General features: G+C 40.5%; 2 protein-coding genes across 2 annotated transcripts; both read left to right on the forward strand.

Annotated features, from left to right (window-relative positions):
* Positions 1–8,225: 8,225 nt before the first annotated feature.
* On the forward strand, positions 8,226–9,362 carry LOC145040056 (uncharacterized). The gene is made up of 2 exons (XM_078988044.1): positions 8,226–8,568; positions 8,710–9,362. The coding sequence occupies exons 1-2, from the start codon at positions 8,226–8,228 to the stop codon at positions 9,360–9,362; spliced, it is 996 nt and encodes a 331-aa protein (XP_078844170.1).
* A 2,176-nt stretch (positions 9,363–11,538) lies between these two features.
* Positions 11,539–12,012, forward strand: LOC145040058 (uncharacterized). The gene has a single exon (XM_078988045.1). The coding sequence runs from the start codon at positions 11,539–11,541 to the stop codon at positions 12,010–12,012; it is 474 nt and encodes a 157-aa protein (XP_078844171.1).
* Positions 12,013–14,039: the final 2,027 nt, after the last annotated feature.

Below are 14,039 nucleotides of genomic sequence, written 5' to 3' on the forward strand. Positions count from 1 at the left end.
TTAACTTTTCAATTTCTTTCCGTTTCTTGTGTATATAACATGACTCGTACATTTGATTAAATAGTATTAAGTACCGATTTGTACCTTAATCTATAAGGTTAATACCATAAATGCATTAAGTTTTCAAGAAATTGTGAGTTTTACCTTTTGGTGTTGTTTTTGGGTTCATTAAAGCTAGATGTTGGATTTAATTTATTAATTTATGCCCTTGGGCCAACCTAATAAAAAACACCATATGGTCCAAATTTGCAATTTACTTAAACATATAGATATGCATATGCATATACATATATACATTCGGTAAATTACAAATTTGGATTGTATGGTGTGCTTTTATTAGTTTGGTCGAAGGGCAAACTGGTCATATTTCAAAAACTAACAGTTGAGTAATTAGATTTAACGATTTAATGACCTAGGGATCAAAGCTGCAACAAAACAAAACTATAAGGACGAGCCATGCAACAAAAATCAAAATTGGATTGAACCTGCTATTTCCACCAAACCACAAGTCCATTTCTGTAATTTACTCAAAAACTTATTATTCTTATGGATTTCAATTTTTTTCCCGGGTAACATTTAGGTAAATTAGGAAACTTATTATCCATGTTGCAGGAAAATGTGGTGATATTCTTGGAAGATAAACCTCATCTTTAAGTGATTTATAAACAATGTCAAGTTTATGCCATGCGACAACAATTGTTTCATTACTGGTGGAAGTGATTATGGTGTAGTTCATTGGACTCAAAAACACAATGATAACAACTCATGGAAACCTAAATTGCTATGCAGAAGCATGCATTCTTCAGCTGTTATGGGAGTTGCTGGTATACAACAAAAACATATGATACTTTTTGTTGGCGCAGATAAGAGAATTATCGGGTTTGATTTACACAATGAAAAACCATATTATAAGCATCAAATAGAAAGCAAATGCATGAGTATTCTACCAAATCCATGTATCGTCAATCTTTTCATGGTTCAAACCGGGTAAATAGCAATTGATTCAATTATATGCATTTTGTATTGTTTATAATAGGGTAACGTAGTTGAATGGTAATGATGTGAGGATAAAATATTGTATATATGAAGTTCTTTTATTTTCTAGACATGATATAAAATCTCGATGCTCGACCTTGACCATCTTGCAGGTCAAGCTCCTCTCGACATACCATGCTATCTCCCTCTTCATACACGACCACCAGTATCTCAATATAAAATCTCGATACATCTTGGTGGCTCCCGGGTGTATAGAAAAGCGAGACTTATGAGCATTCTCCAACACTGTCTACATGATCCCACCAGAAACTGGAACCAAAACTCGACCGCATTGGGTCAACAACCCTCGACTATCCGTGACAAACCTGTCGATCTCATCCATGATCCTTTCCTATTTCTAATTCTCCTTTCGAACTCCCTCTGCCGAGCCTCTCTGATCAATCCCAAAAGCGTAGAATCAACGAATATCCTCAAACACACCTCCCCAATCGAAGACCCAACCGAATTGCGGCTTAAAGTATCTACTACCACATTCACTTTACCTAGATGGTAAAGGATCTCACAGTTATAATCCTTGACCACGTCCAGCCACTTGCGTTGCCTCATGTTCAAGTTCGGATGATCCATAAGATATCTCAAACTCGTGTGATCCGTATAGACAATATAATGGATCCTATATAGACAATGTCTCCAAATATTGAGGGCAAACACCACTGCCCCCAACTTCAGGTCATGCATGGGATAATACGTGTAATGACCCAAAAATACTGACATAAAATTTCGTTTAATTTATAAATAAAGGATCATCAATTAACTGCTTAAATAAAACAGGTACATTATAATCAGAGTATAAATCCCAAAACAAGTCAAATGCGGAACAATAAGTGTGCATGCCATGCAGTAAACCCGACCTCTTCTTTTGAAAACTGAAGTACCTGAAACATAAACTGAAAACCGTAAGAACAAAGCTTAGTGAGTTCCCCAAGATACCACATACCACACATACAATAAACATATAGTAGGCCCCGCTCATCATCGGGCCCCACCCGATATCGAGATGAGCTCGGTAAAATGGGACCCGCCCATCATACAATAACATATATCAAATAAACACATACATATGCAATAATCACATAGATACATAGCTTCCAAATATTCATCGGGCCCCGCCCGACATCGGGCCTTAGCGCGGAAAACAAATAAACACATACACATGCAAGAGTCACAAAGATAGCTAGCATACTAACAACATAACATAAACATTGGCTGGCATTGGTGCCTTCGACCCGCTAAACCCGATGAGGAAATTCACCTCGCACTGCTGAAGTCCAACAGATAAAACTCTAGCTGTTGGCTGACAGATCCCCAGACTGTCATCATCAAAACAACACCCAATTAATGATTGGGATCTAATGCATAACCATAAATCCATACTTAGGGTAAAAAGACTACTTTATCCCAACCTAGCTTGATCCAAGCCAAGGCCCAAACTCACACTTTAAAGGCCTAAAAGCTAAGTAATCAACCAAGGGCCACCATATGGCCCAATTTTCCAAATTAGACCCAAGCCCCTCACATGGGACTTACTCCAAAGCCCATCCAAATATTCTACTCCATATACTTATTCTTAGTTGGCCCATCAAGAATCCAAACATCTAAGCCCAACTCAAAACCTAACACAATTAGGGTTTTCACATAAAATGACGATTATGGTTAATTAAGAACACTTAACCCATTAAGGAGTTAAAACATTAAGTTCGTCACTTTACTAGGTTAACCATACAATGTGGTTGGGCTTAATTCATAATTCCAATCCAATGGTCCAAAATGCGGGTCCCGATAATTCCAAACCCAACGTACCCAAAATTGAGGTTTTCTAAACCTTAATCAGGGTTTCCAACTCAATCGCATGCCAATTAGTCCAATGGTAAAGTTTTTAGGTTAATTAATGTTAAATAAGTCGGGCACCACCCACTACCACCTCAGGCAGTGGTGGTCAACAGCGGCAACCACCGCCTCGCGGTGGTGGTCTCGGGTTTTCCTTGATTATTTTAGCCAAAAACACATTTATACAAAATCACAAAACAAAATACACACATATTGCCACATTCAAAACACACACACACACAACATATCCACCCTTGTGCAGCAGGCGGTGGTCGGAGTTGATAGTCACCACCTCACGGTAGTGATGATGGCTCTTTTTTGATTCCCGATCACACCACACACACCAGCAGACACACACGTCATTGCACGATATTTGAACACAACCAACCACCTGGTGGTGTACGATGAACAATAGCAACACGGAACGACAGTAATAACAACGCTAACGATCAACGATAGCGGCGTCGGAAGAGGCTGAAGCATAATAACGACGAAACGAATAAAAGGGTTGATATTGCGAACGACAACGATGGCAACGGAAGACAAGGGCGCCTGCTCGGTCTTCGTTGACGACAAATGGAACAATCGACGTCGCTGGAAATGACAATGACAACGTCCGGGGATGGCTTCGTCTTCACGAAAGCGGTGCAACGACGACAACTCTGGTCATTCACGACCCCCGTATCGGTGTTCACAACTCTATTTCCGGTCTTCGACGGTTCTCCCTCGATTGCTCACAACGTTACTGGCAGCGAGCTGTGGCGGTCAACATCCAATGGCGAAGTAGCAGGTGGCGGATGAGGGTGTTCCAAAGATGGCGACGACTGGAGGAAAAATGAGGGTGGCGGATGACTTGATACATGATTAGGGTTAGGGTTTGTTTGAGGTTGCATAACAAATGGTTAACATGAAGAGGGTGACAGGTTATGACCCCGTCAAATTGAACTTAGATCCAATATTTTCTTTCAGTCCCTCCCCCGTAGATCCTTTCCAATTTAAATCCACAAATTACCCAACAACCCCTCCTCTACTAAATAATTTTCATTTGTGATCCAAATGTTACAGAAATGGACTCCAACTTCCTGAAATGATAGCATTTAACTCCTTATGGCTCACACTGGTAACTTATTACGGAATTAGGGTTGCTATTCATTTATTAATTTTATCTATTTATTTATTTAACAGACGGGATGTTATAATTCTCCCCAACTTAAATTAAATTTCGTCCTCGAAATCATTCCTTACCAATCCTGTCACGGCAAACCACTCGCGTGACATGGCCACGATCCCGAGCATACCCCATGTAACATCCATACAAATCATGCCAAATTTAAACTTTTTAAAACATTTTAAAACCAAGATTATTACAAAACATGTTTCCAAAATAGTATAATGTCAGAGTATCCCATAATCAAATCATAAAAACATGAGATATGACGAGTTGTACGATCACGCCTTCACCTTCCCGCGAGCGTCAGAAGTACCTGAAACAATAATCGATGAATGTAAGCTCGAAGGCTTAGTGATTTACCCCCAAAATACCAACGCCATATAGATATAACCATATAATATAACATATAAGCAAACAACATGCATATGGAGCCTTCAGCCTGACTAGACCGCCTAGCAGGCCTTCATCCTATCTGGACTGCTCTCCGAGCCTTTGACACATCTGAATCGCCTCACAGGACCTACATCCTATCCTGACTGCTCGTCGGGCCTTGGGCCTAACTGAACCCCTTTGTAGGGCCTTCCGTTTATCCGGACCGCCTTGGGTATGTTGGCCTTCAGCACAAAGCAGGACCGCCTTAACCCAACCCCCAATCAACAAACATATGCACATACATATCATACGCTAGCATATATAATAGTCAAACCGATATAATAGATCACTAATCATAACAACATCCTATATATCAGGATACCGACCTAACCAGGTCACTAGCATAACATCATCTTATATACCAGGATACCGACCTAACCAGGTCACCAACATATCACCATCCTAACTACCAGCATGTAAATTAATGAGCACATCATGCAATAAACCCATATACAAATACGATAAGGTCCGACATTGGTGCCTTAGACCCAGTTGATATAGTGAGGATAACTCACCTTGCAAGTGTCGAATCGAAGTGATAAGCTCAACTCACGAACCACAGAAACGGACTCCACCACTTATGTTCATCATAGAATCATACCCATAAATTTTCAATTTACCAAAATACCCCAGAAGTCAACTAGTCAACTCTTGGTCAAAGTCCAAGTCAATGGTCAAGGTGAACAGTCCATGTTGACCCAACTCGCCGAGTGCAGTTCACCGACTCATCGAGTCCTTCCTGAAATCGAGAAGTCATGAAATCCCACATTGACTTGTTGAGTTTCCTTGCAACTCGTCGAGTTCATGCATGTTCAAAAGTCGGGAAAACCCTAGCTGACTCATCGAGTTTTCCTACTGACTCGCTGTGTCCAGGCAGAAATCCTTGAACAAAAATCTTCTTTGGACTCGCCGAGTTGACCAATCAACTTGTTGAGTCCCTTCAGTCCTTTCTCCATTCAGATGCTTTTTAAGTCATTCCAAAGCTCCATAATGTAGATATAAGCTCCTAAGGCATACTTCTTATGTAACGTTGCAAACTTTACGCACATGCAAGGTGATAATGACCCAAATCAAGCTAAAGAAAGGTTCTAAGGGATGAAGAAGGTATTGACTTACTAAAGGCTGGAACTTTATGATCTTGCATGCCAAGATAAGCCTAGATCTGAAGTTGCAACTTTAGATCATGCCTAATTGATAGTTTCCTTTTATTACTTCTTTTCATAGTTTATTTTTAGTTAAAACCATCTCATTTTAGTTAATTTTCATGCATATTTTCTTTTTTTGTTATTTTTCTCCTTTATCGGGTGCTGTCCAGTCTTTTGAGCTTATTTGTAGGATTTATCGAAGACTTTTTGTTATTGGAGGTGTTGAAAAAGTGTGGGACTGCTGGAGGCTTGCAATTAGTTCATGGACTTGAAGTGGTGCAACTGGGCTTGGTGTCAACATAAACAAGAAAGCGTGTCAGACTTAAATTTCGGGCGGGACGACGAGAATTCGATCTATAGAAGACTAAAGAAGAATTGGTGCATCTTGGAAGAGCTTTGGAATGACACAATTAGGCTATCAAGAACTTGCACAAACGGGATGTAGCATAACTTAGAAGATTGGGCTAGATGGTATTTGAAATGGGCCAAAGCATGCATTCAGTGTGACCCACGCGGTCCGTGTGGATCCACACGTGGTCCGCGTGAAGAGTGGTGAAGTGAACCCGGGTTTTGACTTGTTGACTCTATTTGTGGAAGGTTGGTGGGTCAATCAACTCATGGACTGATATGGCAAGAGCTTTTCTTGATAAGTTCTATCCCACTTCAAGAGTCTCAAGTCTTATAAATGAGATTTGTGGAATCCACCAAGGTCAACATGAGACTTTTCATGATTATTGGGAGAGGTTTAACAACTTGTGCTATAGTTTCCCACAATACCAAATTCCGGAACAACTCCTCATTCAACTCTTCTATAAGGGATTGCTACCAATGGAGAGAAGACTAGTTGATGCCTCAAGTGGTGGAGATGTCTTTAGCAAAAATCCACAACAAACAAGACAACTTTTCAACACCATAGCCACAAATTCACAACATTTTGGCCCTCGCCAAGATATGAAGAGAGAAACTCAACAAAAAGTCAATGAAGTGGGAGCATCAAACCTAGAGTCTTAAATCAAAGATCTAACCTCCGCTGTCCAAAAGCTAGCCATGGGACAAACTCCACAAGTGATGGTTTATGGAATATGTGCAACAATGGGTCATCCTACGAATATGTGTCCCATTCTCCAAGAAGATGCGGAACATGTGAATGCTACGGGAGAATTCCAAAACTACGACAACAAGCCATCCGGTTACCAAAATGCATATAATTCAAGTTGGAAGCCAAATCCCAACATGAGCTAAAACCCAAGACCATTGCCTCAAAATGCATTGGTTAGACCTTCCTATCCATGACCACAACCTCACTACCAACACCCGAAACCACACTATCAATCCAAACCACACCCTCTACATCACCAACAACCTCCTCAATCCCAACCAAGTAGCTTCGGTATGTCCCTTGAAGACATTGTCAAATCCCTAGCTGCTAGTACCCAACAATTCCAAAAAGAGACAAGGACTAGTATCTACAACCTTGAATCACAAATGGGAGATATAGTTACATACATAAGCAAGTTGGAGTCCCGTGGTAAACTGATGGGTTTTATACAAACAATCCTATGTGTGCATGCAACCCTAGATTTGGATCTATGTTTTCACTATTAGATACACAACATTATGAACACATGAATAAAACCCTAATGTAGCTTGATATTTTTGAAATTCATATATAATGTTAGATCACATACCTCTTGTTGTTATATTACAATAACAACTTAAATCTTCAAACCCTAAGTCTTGAAAGCAAGCACCACAAGTGTAGTGCCTCTAATGGCTCACAAACACCACAAGCAATTGGAGAGGCTATAGAGAGAGAATGGGAGAGGTAGAAATCGGCCTAGGGATCTCTTAGAAGCAAGTGGGATGCTTTCTTAAGGCCTAGGGGTCTTTATATAAGGTTGAGATTAGGGTTTCACTCCTTATCCTTATCTAGTTGCTTGCCCACCAAGCAATCATAAGATAAGCCTTAACAACCCTTATCTCTTGGACCTCTTGGATGATTTCAAGAATATCCTATCCCTTGAATTCGTCCAACCTTTAACAAGGATAACCATTGCCCTATTTTGCAACTATCACATAATTATAATTCAGCCCCTCTAGTTTAATTAATTACACTTGATCACAAAATTAATTCCTAATTAATTATTGACCAATATTAATTAAAAAATATGATTTCCCTTTAATATATTATTCTTATAACATATTAATAAATCAGAATAACCTCTTTCTCTATTTATTTCTCCAGTCAAGTTGCTTTGGTGAAGGTAACCCAAAAGGACCATGCACAACCGGGTCAAGTATTTACCAAATATGGTTACGGGCTTAGACACTAATCCAACATAAACTCCATTCTCAAACCGAAAAGAACCTAAATGTCAATGTGGTGACCTTGAGAAGTGGCAAAAAAACCGGAGAAAGTAGTTCAAAGAAGAAACCAAGGGATGAAGAGGAAGACATAAAAGTCATTCCCATTGAGGATCCTATTGCCAAGAATGATGCACAAGTCGGAGCCCCAATAGAAGACTATCCCTCTATTGACACCAATAGCCACTCAACCGCCATTCCCTTCCCGACTTGCAACTTTGAAGAAGAACATGGAGGAGAAAGAGATTTTGGACACCTTCCGAAAGGTGGAAGTGAATATTCCTTTACTAGATGCAATCAAACAAATTCCTAGATATGCAAAATTCTTGAAGGAGATTTGCACCAACAAGAGAAAGTTGAAGGGGAATGAGAAAATCTCTATGAATGAAAACGCATCCACGGTTTTACAAAGGAAACTTCCACCCAAATGCAAAGACCAGAGAATGTTTACGGTTCCTTGCAAGATAGGAGATGTCACTTTTAGTAGTGACATGCTTGACCTTGGTGCTTGTATTAATGTCATGCCCTATTCGGTGTATGAATCATTGAATGTTGGTCCTTTAAGTGAAACCGGTGTCATAATCTCTCTTGCGAATAAATCAAGTGTCTTTCCTAGAGGTGTTTTGGAAGATGTCCTAGTGCAAGTGAACCAATTGGTCTTCCCGATAGATTTCTATGTGATTGATCTAGCTAAACAAGTATACTCAAATCCAGGTATAATTTTACTTGGGAGACCATTCTTGAAGACAGTTAGAATGAAGATTGATGTATATGCGGGAAGTTTAACAATGGAGTTTGATGGTGAAACAATAAGTTTTAACATTTATGATCCTATGAGATATCCTAGTGATGTTTCATCCTTGTGCTTTATTGATGTTGTCGAACCATTAACCCAAGAGTTGTTCAAGTTGTCTAAGGGTGACATGTTGGAGATGATTTTGAGCAAAGGATTTGATTGTGGTAAGTTAGCCAAGAAGTTAAAGCTCTACTCATTAGATCCGGAAGTTGAAAGATTGATCAACAATTTAGAGATCAAGAAAACCACTCAATCTAGTGTGAAGCAAATTGAATTACCTCAAACTCACACCAGATTGCCACCCTCCCTTGTTCAACCACCAGAGTTGGAATTAAAAGTCCTTCCTCAACACTTGAAGTATGCGTACTTGGGAAACAACGAGAGTCTTCCGGTCATCATTTCACCTCACTTAACCGAGTGTGAAGAAGAGAAACTCCTCAAAGTATTGAAGGAACATAAAGAAGCAATGAGTTGGATGATTGTGGATATCAAAGGGTTGAGCCCGTCCACTTGTATGCACAAGATTTTGATGGAGGATGAATTCAAGCCGAGTCAGGATGCACAAAGGTGATTGAACCCGCCAATGATGGAAGTTGTGAGGAAAGAGATATTAAAGCTTCTTGATGCGGGGATGATCTATCCAATCTTGGATAGTAAATGCGTGAGCCCGGTGCAAGTGGTACCGACTAGGAGGGGGATCACGGTGGTCGAGAACAACAAAGGTATGATGGTCCCCACCCGTGTGAAAAACCGGTGGAGAATATGTATTAACTAATGCAAACTTAATGCAAGCACGAGAAAATATCACTTCCCATTACCTTTCACTGACCAAATGTTAGAAAGGTTGGTCGGTAAATCCCATTATTATTGTCTAGACGGGTACTCCGATTTTCACCAAATCCCGGTGGCACTGGAAGACCAAGAAAAGACAACCTTCACATGTCCATTTGGCACTTTTGCATACTGTAGAATGCCATTTGGATTGTGTAATGCCCCGGCCACTTTCCAATGTTGCATAGTTAGTTTCTTTTCGGAATATCTTGCAAATATAATTGAAGTTTTCATGGACGATTTTTCGGTATACGGAAACTCCTTTCAAGAGTGTTTGACTAATCTCACCAAAATTTTGAAAAGATGTATTGAAACAAAATTGGTTTTAAATTTTGAAAAATGCCATTTTATGGTGAGTCAATGTCTTATTTTGGGTCACATTGTGTCAAAGAAAGGAATTGAGGTTGATAAGGCCAAGATTGATGTTATTCAAAGCTTACCTTGCTCGACTTGTGTTCGGAAAGTTCATTGTTTTTTGGGCCATGCAGGTTTCTACTGGAGATTCATCAAGGAATTTTCAAAGATAATAAGATCAATGTGCCAACTCTTGCAAAAGGATGTTGATTTCGAGTTCAATGAGGCGTGCAAAGAAGCTTTCGACAAGCTCAAAGAGTTGCTTACATCCGTTCCCATCATGCAAGCACCAAATTGGGATCTTCCCTTTGAGATCATGTGTGATGCAAGCAACTATGCAATAGGAACCGTTTTGGGTCAAAAGAATGGAATAACCTCCCATGTGATCTACTATGAATCCAGGACATTAGACAATGCTCAAAGCAACTACTATACCACGGAGAAGGAGCTATTGGCCATAGTGTTCGCTTTGGAGAAGTTTAGGCAGTATCTACTTGGCACCAAAGTAATTGTGTATTCGGATCACGCAGCTCTCAAGTACTTAATGAAAAAGAAAGATGCAAAACCAAGACTCATCCGGTGGATTTTAGTATTACAAGAATTTGATTTGGAAATCCAGGACAAGAATGGATGCGAGAATCTTGTTGCCAATCACCTAAGCCAGATCACTTCGAATGAGACTCCTCTCCCGTTGCGGGACGAGTTTTCGGATGAGTATCTCTTTTCCCTTACTCAATCTACTCCTTGGTATGCCGATATCATTAACTTTTTGGTCATGAAAAGGTACCCCGACACACTCACACGTGCTCAATAAGATAAATTGAAAATTGATATAAAATATTATATGTGGGATGAAACTTATTTGTGAAAACATTATCCTGATCAAGTTATTAGGCGATGTGTGACCTAACAAGAGCATCAATCCATATTGAAATTTTGTCATGAATTTGCTTGTGGGGGACACTTCGGACCTAGTTGGGCCTTGAGAAAGGTCTTTGAGTGTGGACTATTTTGGCCAACCATGTCACGCTACTGTTACTTGTTTTGCAAAAGTTGTGAATGGTGCCAAATGATGGGGAACATTTCGCAAAAGAACCAAATGCCATAAAATCCAATCCTTGTTTGTGAAAATTTTGATGTATGGGGGATTGATTTCATGGGTCCATTTCCCGTCTCATTTGGCAACGTTTATATCTTGGTCGTGGTTGACTATGTTTCTAAGTGGGTTGAGGCCAAAGCCACGCGATCGGATGATGCCAAAACGGTTATCGTCTTTTTGAAATCTAATGTCTTTGTGAGATTTGGTGTGCCTAGGGCTTTAATTAGTGATCGAAGGATGCATTTTTGCAATAAGATGATGGAGGCCTTGTTGAATAAGTACAACGCGACCCATCATGTCTCTACCGCTTACCACCCTCAAATGAACGGTCAAGAGGAAATTTCAAATCGTGAGGTGAAGAGTATTCTTGAGAAAACGGTGAATCCTTCAAGAAAATATTGAAATTTCGAGGCTTGATGATGCCTTGTGGGCTTATTAGACCGCGTACAAGACCCTGATAGGAATGTCTCCATTTAGGTTGATTTTTGGAAAACCATGTCATCTTCCCGTGGAACTGGAACACCATGCATTTTGGGCGGTCAAGCAATGCAACTTCAACATTGATGTGGAGGGAAGGCATAGGAAGCTTCAACTTCAAGAGTTGGAGGAATTGAGAAATGACTCTTATGAAAACTTGAGAATTTACAAAGAGAAAATGAAGCTTTTCCATGAAAAGTCCATTACCCGCAATCATTTTGAGCTGGAACATAGGGTTTTGCCTTATCACTCGAGATTGAAATTATTTCCTGGAAAGTTGAGGTTGAGATGGATAGGTCCATTTGTTGTGCTAAAAGTCTTTGAGCACGGAGCGGTTGAGATCCAGAGTGAAGAAACAGGGAAAATATTTAAAGTCAATGGACATCGTTTGAAACCTTTCTATGACGGTTTTAACGCAAATGTCTTATATGTCATCGAATTGGATGCCTCGATATATTGAAATCGAAAGGGAAGGACGTCTCGCCAAAGACGTTAAAGAAGGACATTTTTGGAAAACTTCAAGTTTTCATCTTTTCTAATTCCGAATAAATGTCGTCTATAGATCCTTTTTGCATTTCACATTTCTTCTTTTTCCTTTTTGCAATAAAAGAGTGTCAGATTTTAAGGCCCGGTGTTCGTTTTGGTCAAAGGGCGAAAATTGAGGAAATGGCTGCAAGATACACGCGGATTGTGTGTACTCAGCGGTGTGTTCGCGTTAATAAACAAATGGTCCACCTGTGGTACCCAAAAATTTCCGCGTCCAACATCAAAAGGCAGAAGGATTTCATGTTATTTCACGCGGACCGCGTGTACTCATGGGTCCGTCCGCGTCTTTATACAAATGGACCGTGTGTGCTAAAAAAGATGACCGCGTGAAAAGTCAAATAAATGGTCCGTTTTTAGCACCTATACGCGGACCACGTGTACTCATGGGTACGACCATGTGTTTATACAAACGGACCGCATAGGCTCCCTAGATTCGTCCGCGTGTGAAGAAGGCAAATAGAAGTGTTTCGGGGTTATTCACGCGGACCGTGTGTACTCGCAGATGCGTCCGCGTGACATGTTGATTTTTGTTGACCCGTAATTTGACCAATTTTGACCATGAATTTAATCCCTAAATCAACCCAGTCGGCCCTCTTCTTCCCTTCTTCTTCTACTTCTTTTCCCTAAACTCTATTAACACACCTCCATCTCCACCACTAAAACCCGATTTCTCGTCAAACCGCCGGTCGGAATTACATGAGACCACCGCCATTCTTCACCATTTTCCATTCCCTACAAACCCCACCCAAAATCCGTTTCGATTCATTGCTGTAATTCTGGGCGCTACCACCACCATCTCGCCACTTTCCGGCTATTTTCCCGCCAACTCCGGCCACCTCTCGCGCTTCCGACACCACCATTGTGATCCTCTTGGTCAAGGATACAAACCCCACTAAAAATATCTCTCAAAGCTCGCCGGAAAATTTCACCGCAATCTCAAGCTGTTGCCGGATTTCTCAAGTTTTCGCAGTAAAATTTTTCTCACGGGATATTGAACAAAACTTAAAGCTTGGGGTGGAGATTTGTAAGAACTTCAAATTCTGATTTTTTGTGCATAAAAATATCACGGGTACATTATTTTCTTGAGTTTAACTGACGAATATGCATGTTTTAGAACAAAAATTTATATGGTATCGCATCAATTGAGTCTTGATAATGTTTCTTTCATTGAGTGTTGAATCATTGTAGAAGTCCATAGGGAATAGATTGGTGATTGGAATTGAAATACATTTGTTGGGATTGTGGTTCGTGTAGTATTTGTTTTTCATGCATGTAGACCATGTCTACATCTAGGAAACGCCCAACTGCCGCTAGAGGCAAGGCCCCCGCCAGAGCTCAAAATGATGCACTCGACATTTCAAGATTTCAAGATGCCAAGGCGGCCTAAAATTACACGAAGAGCTTGCCAAGAAAGGTTGCCTCCACCAAATTCGTGTGCAAACCCACACTCATCATATTAGGGGTTCTCGAGGGGGTCACCCGAATTTTCTGTGTGGGAAAACCTTCTTAATCTCATGGCACACACTTACGAGCTCCCTACTAGAGAGTTTCTTGTCGATTGCGGGTTAGATAGCGAAAAGAAAAAAGCCACATTCCAACTTCTGGGGGACCAAAGTTATATTGATTTTACAACAATAAAGGAAATCTTGGGCTTGCCTTCCTAAAACACATCCACAGTTTTCGACATCTTGTCTGCCAAGTTCAACCACGAGACCTTTTGGACGGAAATCACCGGAAGGATATTTTCGTGCGCCAGTCGAGATAAAGCAACCTCCATCATTCACCCATGCCTCCACATTGCCCATCGTATCCTGGTGTGCACTGTTTTTGCCCGAAAAGAGGCCGGCCAGGTCACAAAAAATGAGCTTTTCTTCCTTTGGTGCATGAAATGACATGAAAACCCACCAATCCCGGACTTTGCTTCATTCTTTTTCCATAAAT

This window comes from Lactuca saligna, chromosome 4, assembly GCF_052625555.1.
Source record: "Lactuca saligna cultivar CGN05327 chromosome 4, ASM5262555v1, whole genome shotgun sequence".
NCBI lineage: Eukaryota > Viridiplantae > Streptophyta > Magnoliopsida > Asterales > Asteraceae > Lactuca > Lactuca saligna.

Bases quoted from the DNA above. Each gene is read 5' to 3' on its own strand.
- LOC145040056 (XM_078988044.1), top strand. From the start codon at position 8,226: ATGGAGGAGAAAGAGATTTTGGACACCTTCCGAAAGGTGGAAGTGAAT. The intron at 8,569-8,709 runs GTGTCATAATCT...ACTCAAATCCAG, and splicing joins TGGTCCTTTAAGTGAAACCG to GTATAATTTTACTTGGGAGA.
- LOC145040058 (XM_078988045.1), top strand. From the start codon at position 11,539: ATGTCTCCATTTAGGTTGATTTTTGGAAAACCATGTCATCTTCCCGTG.